Source organism: Podarcis raffonei, chromosome 9, assembly GCF_027172205.1.
Source record: "Podarcis raffonei isolate rPodRaf1 chromosome 9, rPodRaf1.pri, whole genome shotgun sequence".
NCBI classification, from domain to species: Eukaryota; Metazoa; Chordata; class Lepidosauria; order Squamata; family Lacertidae; genus Podarcis; species Podarcis raffonei.
In genome coordinates, this window is record NC_070610.1 from 66,194,695 (window position 1) to 66,202,846 (window position 8,152).

Consider the following 8,152-nt stretch of genomic DNA (forward strand, 5'->3'; position numbering starts at 1 on the left):
AACCCCAGAGTCGGCCACGACTGGACCTAATGGTCAGGGGTCCCTTTACCTTTTTCTCTTTCTTCCTTTTCCTCCCCACCCACTAGGCCAACAGAGTAGGGACAGATTACTCTTGCTAGAGGTCTGGACTTCTGATCACTTGCGGAGGCCTTCCCCTCTCTCCCCCTTTCTTCTTTCATGGCTCCATCATCAGATAAATTGGTAAAATGGATGTGGACTAGTAACTTTCATAGACTCTTTTACAAGGTTGATAATTTATTGAGGTCTTCTATTTGCGCTTTCTTTGAATGGTGCTGGCGGGGAAGCTAGCAACTCCTCTCCACTTTTCTAACTGGCTCTGTTGTCTCTTGCAGAATTAATCTACAAGGAAGTAATGAATTCTGAAGAAAAGACTAAAAATGGTGTAGTAAAAGGACAGCCTTCTCCCTCAGGTACTCATTCCCAGTGAATGACCATTTTGTGCTCGCTGCAAGCTCCATCGTACAGTGATGGATTCTCACCAAAGTGTCTTAATCTGCTGCTATTAATTCAGACGTAAGCAGCCGCAGCTTTGAGGCTGAACATTACTTTTAGACAATTTGGTACATGGAACTGAAGATGAATTGCATTAATTGAACTCCAGATTCTTATTTTTCTTTTTTGGGAAAGGCGGCATGAGAGTCTGGGTTACTGTCAGGACTTTGGATGGATGAACACAGTTGTTTCAAGTCTCTGTACTGATTCCATCCATCCATTTATCCATCCATCCATTCCTTTATTATGGCCAATGACCAGCATTTTATTGCATCCATAGATAAATCATTTGGGTTGGTGTACTTATAGCCAGCCAGATCCTTAACCATGATTTAAGGATGAGCTGCTCCCTTTCAACTGCTTCTCACCCCAAACTGCAAATTCACCCTGCCAAGAATAACCACGGCTAAAGATTATCTTTGCACTTACCTTAATTGTGATTAATGCCAGTCCTGCTCCAGTTCTGAACCTCCAGTCGGAAATCTGCTTGCCATCTGAGAAACTAATAAATCTCTGTTTTTGTTCTGCCTGTCTGGGACAGGGGGAAATTGTGAAAGACCGGATAAGCTGCAGCCCATACCTGGTGAACTATTAAGTCGCCAGGTTTTTCTGGGCTTACTTAATGGTCGCTAGTTCCCCTTTGAACCAGAGTTTAGGAACCATTGTGAGAACAGGATACTGGACTTGATGGGCCTTTGGGCTGACCTAGCAGTGCTGTTCTTGTGTTCTTATGAGGCCCACTAGACATTTGCCTCTCCTGACTCCACCTAGATACAGTCACAGGTGCAAAGCACCCTCCAAACTGTGCAAGCAATTGTCAAGGACAAGGCACAAAGAAAATTTGATGATAGGTTGCCAGATTAGGAATGGGCCCGATGGAGTTTTTCAGTGCTACGCGCATTGATTTCAGTTCTGGTGACAGAAAGGTGATTCAACAGATTCTTGCAGAGTAGAAACTGAAAAGCAAAGCATGCAGGCTTGATTTAAGAACTTCCTGCATGTGCCCGGCGTCATCTTTCTTCAAGATGGAGTGGGTATCAGAATAAATCATGGTTCACAAGCACATCTGTCACACAGAGCTGTGTGTGTTGGGTGATTTATGTGTAACAATAACAGAGTTTGCTTGTGTGGGGAAGTAATTTGCAAGGACTAATTAAGTATTGGCTTTCATCTAAAATGGATCATCGCCTAAAATGGAGCATCATGGGTTGGGGGTGGGGCCTCTAGACAAGATCGGGGTGGGTGTTGGGGGCTGCAGGGGAAGAAGAGGAAGCCTCATTGAACAAGCGAAAGTCTGCTTGTGTGATGTTGGAATATTACCCTTTTTTCATTTTATTTCCTCAATCTTGATATATTCCAGTGTTTTCCTTCCATTTACATTTTCATTTTCAGCTCCATGCAGTTTGATGGTTTTGGTTGTAGTAAATTTTAATAAGGGATGGGGAAACCAGCTATGTGATAAAGCAATATTTTTTTTCTAGGCTACTTTATTTCTCTAATGGGGATGTGTAGGAGGGAATGTTATCAGTGGAAAACATGAGAATGCTCCATGCAGTCAATTAAAATTAAAGATGGTGGGAGCATGGGGCAGTGAAGGAATGATCTACCGGTGCATTATAACTGGAGAAGAGTAATACAAGTTTGGATATGCAGCCCATTCCTGTGCCAGCATTGCAAGGAACACTCACATATCTGTGATTCCCTGAGGACTATGGGAGAATTGCAAAAATGTATAATATAAAAGGCACTTGGTTTTTTTTTTAAGGCTTCACTGGTTGTATTAGACAAATAAACCTATACAAAGGTATAAATCCCAAACTTCACAAAGACAGAATCTTCTCTCTATGTAATTTAGCTCTTAATCTCAGCCACCATAGAAAATGACAGACCCATCTCTCACCTGAGAGCTTCCCTCTTCCCTCCCAATCTCTCATCCGTGGAGATCTTCATTTCTCCACCTCCCACCATTTTTATTTCTCCACCTCCCACCATTTATTTTTTTTGCCACCTTCATGTGGGTGTTGTCCTTGGCCCCAGTAGCATCCCAGAAGGGGAGATTTCCTGTGGTGCCTCCCCCTAGTGGTGGCTCCACTGACAATCATCCTCTGATCATCTGACGAGAAGCCATACTGAGGCCATGCCTCTGAAAACAACAGGCCGGTTTCTCATGTAAGATTTTGTATTTCTGTCTGGAGGATTCTCAGATACAAAATGGGTACACTGTGCATATTTCAAGAGTGGGGCATGTGCATATATTTTTATTTATTTAAAAAGAAACCATCCTGACAATATAGATGTGGGGTTTGAACAGGATCAGTGGTGTAGCATGGGAGCGGTTGACCCAGGTGCAAAATTGTTAGGGGCGCACAATTCCAATGCCCGTTGCTGCCTCAATACAGCTGTGTGTCTTCCGTTGCTTGGCTTTGTTGAAAATGGCTTCTCCATATGAACCAGGAAGTGACCTCTGGTTGACATGGACACCATTAGGCAGTTGAATGTGCATGCATACTCCATCTGTTTCCCTCCCTCCCCCTGCCGTGTGGCCCCAGGCTCTGGCAACCCACGCTATGCCACTGAACACGATTAGCAACTGTTCTCCTTCCATTCACACTTCTTTGGATCCTGATATAAATAAATAAATAAATAAATAAATAAATAAAGGATTGCACTGGAGCTGAAGCAACTTCTCTTGTTAACTTTCAAGCATACCTAGGGCTTTCAGGTTGAATCACGCCGGTGTTCATTTTCTTAGCACAGGTGCAGCAGTGAACAGCAGCGAAAGCCTCCCTCCATCCTCATCCATCAATGACATTTCCTCCATGTCCACAGACCAGACCCTGGCGTCGGACACTGACAGCAGTTTGGAAGCTTCTGCAGGGCCCCTCGGTTGTTGCAGGTGACTAGCCGCCTGCCTGCGAAACCCGACGTTCTTCAGGAGATGATGTAATTTAGGGGAGGGGGGGAAGAATCATTGTGGTCATAAAAGAATTCGATGATGGCAAGGAAGAGAAAAAAAATTAAAGGAAAAACAAACACACATAACGATTAAATAAAACAAAACCCTTTCAGCCTGCTTCTCTTAAAAGAGTTATGTAAATGCAGCTAAGCTCAAGTGTATATTTAACTTAATAGTTGCTCTGCTTTGGTCTTCTTCCAATGATGCTTACTGCAAAACGAGAAAAAAAGGGGAAAAGGAGCCTTTTTTCATAAATTTTGCAAAACTTTAATGGCTGCAAAACCAGCAAGCTGCAACTGTCCTTTTTCACGTTGGCATGACAAGGTGGCCAGAACCCCAAACCTTTATGTGTATACATGTGTGCATATCTAACCCTTTCTGCTTCTGTTTTCAGCAGATGTACAGAAAACTGCACATGTATCTCGGTGTACATACATGCAAATATGCATTTGAGGATATATATGCAGCTGTGTGTGTACATGTATCTAAAGAGCAGGAGTCCGTATGTGTGCACACAGCCCGCAAGTAGACAACTGAACCTCCTGGGGGGTTTTTTAAATGCAAATTTCATCTGTAATATAATTCTCATTGTACAGCCTGTTTAGTTGGTCCTTGGGTTAATTTAAATAAGTAGGGAAAAAGTCAAACCGAAGCTCTCTCAGAATCTTGATGATGTAGAGTCCTATATTTCAGCACTGTTTTTAATAGCGGTTTGTTTGGAGGAATAATAGAGGAAGGAAGTTCATTGGGATTGTCCTTGTTAAATGCTGATGGATTTCGAGTTGTTGTTGTTTGAATGAATATGTATGTTGAGCTAGGGGAGTTGTCAGGAGAGAGGCCTGTTTGTGAGGATGCAGGATTCTGGACTAGATGATTCTCTTGGAACACAAGGGGCTTCTTGGGCACCATATTTCCAGGAACTTCCACTGCCATGTGTCACTGCATTCATTTTTTAGATAAAGGCTGTAAGAAATGGATCAAACTGGGTTGGCCAGGGTCAAGCAGAGGTTGGCAAGTAGTTCCCTAAATGAGGGGAAGTCAGCTTGTAGAAGTTCTGCGAGAGCCAGTGTGGTGTAGTGGTTCAGAGCGGTAGACTCATAATCTGGGGAACCAGGTTCGCGTTTTCGCTCCTCCACATGCAGCTGCTGGGTGACCTTGGGCTAGTCACACTTCTCTGAAGTCTCTCAGCCCCACTCACCTCACAGAGTATTTGTTGTGGGGGAGGAAGGGAAAGGAGAATGTTAGCCGCTTTGAAACTCCTTCAGGTAGTGATAAAGCGGGATATCAAATCCAAACTCTTCTTCTTCATCATCTGATATGGTCCTGGGCATCTATTAGGTGAGAAAGGTTGTAGACTTCTTCTTTTGTAGTAGAACTCATGCTGATGTTGGGGAGCTGGCTCCTGAATCAAGGCAGAAGTGAAAGATGAATGATATTGAGTGGAGGCAAATAGAACACCTACGTTTGTTGTTCCCAAACCCTATCATTTATTTGGTCACGATGAAGGACCTCAAGGTGGTCGCCATCTGGAAGACCTTCACTAGAGAGAGATTCTCCATAACCAGAATTGTTGCTTATTGGCAGATAGGCTTCTCATTGGGATGGCCTCTCTGTGCATGTAGAATGCTCCAGTTGGAGCGACAAGGCAAGGGAGTCAGATTAAAAGAAAGGGGTGTTTCTAATGTATATTTATTACGTGTATAGCTGTTTAGTGCATCAAAGAAAGCAGGTTTGGAGCAGCACCAACCTAGGCTGCGAACAACTCCAACTCTCTCTTTAAAAAAAAAAATTGCATCTTAACCATTCCCAACATTAATTGGAAGGACAATGAACGGCTAGCTGCTTTCAGCTTTACAATTTCCTTCTTTGCTACCTTTTCATTGCAACACATAATCTGAAAATTCCCTAGGCCTACACCAAAAGTGGTTACACAAGCAGTGACCTGAACTCGTCCCCAACCCCCGCTCCCCCCGGAAATCAGATATACAGATTCTACAGAAACTTGTGTGCCTGAATGGATGGTGACCCAACATTTTTTTTTTTTTTTTTTTGAGAATCTGAGGTGTCATGTACTACACTATGTTGAAATTTGTCCAGGAGACCAGGAGTCAAAACTTTAGGGATAAACCTCTAAGAGTCAGCCTTTATGCCATAATCAAATGGCACAAAATACAAACACAACTCTTAACATTTATTTTTGGTCAGATGTGAAACCAGCCATTCCTAACATGGTTGAATAGTGTGAAACTAAACTAATTCTTTTTTTAAATTTTTTTTAAAGCAAGTGCTAATAATGTTTTCATGAAGGCAAATAAATAAACAGATGTATAAAAAACCAACAACCCGCAGTGGCCACAATCTAACCCCTTTGAGTGACACCAGCTAGACCAGTCATGGCCAAACTTGGCCCTCCAGCTGTTTTGGGACTACAGTTCCCATCGTCCCTGACCACTGGTCCTGTTAGCTAGGGATGATAGGAGTTGTAGTCCCAAAACAGCTGGAGGGCCAAGTTTGGCCATGCCTGGCCTAGACTGAAGCACACATTCTTTCTCTTCTGAAAGGTGGCCATAAACAAATTTAGAAGCGTATCCTTCCTGAAATTGTTATGACCAGACAATTTCATTTCCACTTATTAAATAAAGATGTAGGGCAGGTAGAATTTTCCTTAAATAAAAAGGAATAGAACACTTTTCGTTAGTGCAGTATGTATAGCAGCAATAAGCAAAAAGTCACTACTGCAAAAAATAATAATAACTAAATAAAAATAAATAGCAATATAGGGGGCAATCTATCAATTGCTGCCGGCGCATCACAGTTGCCACATGCGTCTTCCATTGAAATGGAAGCCACAAAGCAGCTTTGATTGATTTCCCGCGTATTCTTTCTGAAAGCCATGAAACGATATCAGTGTGTGGCACTAACCTTAACTCAGCCCACATGAAATCCCAATGCACAAGAAATGGCAGTACTTTAATGGGACACAGTAGTGCACTGAGGATGCCACGAAGGCAATAACAGAGAAATGGCGCTCTAAGCAATAATGGCAATAATGGCATCTGCTAGCTGTGTATTTTGTTGCCCAGATATAATGGGCAGTTTTTTTAAAAAGCCACTTTCCACTGTCCACTGTTTTGGTGCTGAGACCACAGGTAACAGGGAGCCTTTTGGAATTGAAGACCATTAGCTTGTCAATATCAAAAGCCACAATCCATAACAGCGTTGAAGCATCCAGACTCGCTAGTGATACTAAGTTACTCAGGGGCGGGGGGCAAAATCCCTTTGGAGGGTTTCAGAAAACTTTCCTGAATGCATAGCTGGGGAATAGAATAGCAGATGAAGTTCCATGTAAGTGCCAAGCCATGTTCATTGGGAAAAGATAAAACGAAAGTCAGTAATCTGCAGCCAGCACGGAAAGACAGATAACCTTGAGATCATAGAGTGTTTACCGAAAACATCGGTTGACTGTACTGCAGCTGTGAAAAGGGCAGATGTGGTGTTAGGAATTATTAGGCAAGAAGCTGGAAACCAAGCAAGCACAGATCCTGAAATTGTTACGGAAATCTGTGGCGCACTCTCATTTAGAGGTGTCATTCTGGCCGGCTGACATAACAAAAACGATATAATCAGAATATAGAAAAGAATGAGGGGATCTAAAATATTTTCAAGGGCCTTAGTTTCTTTCTTAGGGTGACATGTCTAAAAAGTTAGGGGGCTTGGCTTAGGGAACAGAAAATGTAGCATGGGCCTGACAGAGACGTATAAAACAATTAACACTTTGGAATAAGCATGTAAAGAGAGAAAGTATCTCTAAATACTGGTGCTTGAGGAAGGTTGGCCGACGGCATCCAGGGAAACTGATTGGCAATGATTCCAACCAAAGAAAAATAAACATTTGACCACACATAACTAACATACACAGGACTGCTTTTTAAAAGGCTTTAAACACAATTCAAGAGAATTGTCCATCACTGTTCATCTATCTCGTTGCCATTTCAGACATTCTAGTGTATGTAGGTCAGATCAAAAGATGATGATAGCAAGGGATTGACAGTCAGCAGGAGTCTGCTGCCTTGCCTTAAATTTAGCTTCTGATATTTTGTCTGTAAGACACAGTTCTGTAAATTTGGTCCTGCCTTTACAAGTGGCAGATGATTGAGCCACCCATAATTCGCCCATTGAAAGATAGCAACCCTGTCAGTGCTGTTGTAGCAGGTCCAGCCTGGAAGGGAGGCTGTAAATAGCCTAGTTAATGCAATATGGAGTGCTGAGACAAAATGGGAGCTGAGAAATGAATATCCTTCCCATGGCACATCTGCCCTTTGACTTTCAGGCCGCACTCTCATATCTGTTCTTCTAAGTCTTGCTGGCCCTGCAGCATACCTTCCTCACGTGCTTTGGCCTGCCTGAATCGCATCTTTGAATTGTGATAATCCATCTTGCTTGGCTGGATGGAGAATGGGGTGGGGTGGAATAGCCTCATGACTTCTGCATGGCTGCAATGTAGCCTTCTTAGCAATGGTAAGAGGCACATATATTGCCATCCCTCCCCCCAATCACCACTAGCACTAACCACTAGGAAGGTTTCCCAAAAGGGAATGTGACTCTCAGACAGAAAAGGTTCCTCACCCCTGTTCAAAGAGGTGGTGCTCTAGAAGATATCCTGATATTTGCACCAAAACCTAA

At 42.9% G+C, this 8,152-nt stretch overlaps 1 protein-coding gene and 1 long non-coding RNA gene across 11 annotated transcripts in view; one reads left to right on the forward strand and one right to left on the reverse strand.

Moving 5' to 3' along the window:
• Positions 1–6,567, forward strand: part of MAPK10 (mitogen-activated protein kinase 10) — a 232,692-nt gene extending 226,125 nt beyond the window's left edge. For 9 of the 10 annotated variants that reach the window (XM_053404162.1, XM_053404165.1, XM_053404157.1 and 6 more), the window contains 2 exons: positions 354–431; positions 3,271–6,567. In XM_053404162.1, the coding sequence (XP_053260137.1) occupies positions 354–431; positions 3,271–3,413 (221 nt within the window). In that variant the 3' untranslated portion in view covers positions 3,414–6,567. Of the gene's footprint in view, positions 1–353; positions 432–3,265 lie in introns of all 10 variants that reach the window. The other variant, XM_053404166.1, reaches the window with a different exon arrangement.
• LOC128421411 (uncharacterized) lies at positions 5,256–7,705 on the reverse strand. Its single transcript, XR_008332306.1, has 2 exons — positions 5,834–7,705; positions 5,256–5,461 (listed from the first exon to the last, which is right to left on the reverse strand). It is a non-coding gene; the product is annotated as an uncharacterized LOC128421411 (long non-coding RNA).
• Between the last annotated feature and the right edge of the window lie 447 nt (positions 7,706–8,152).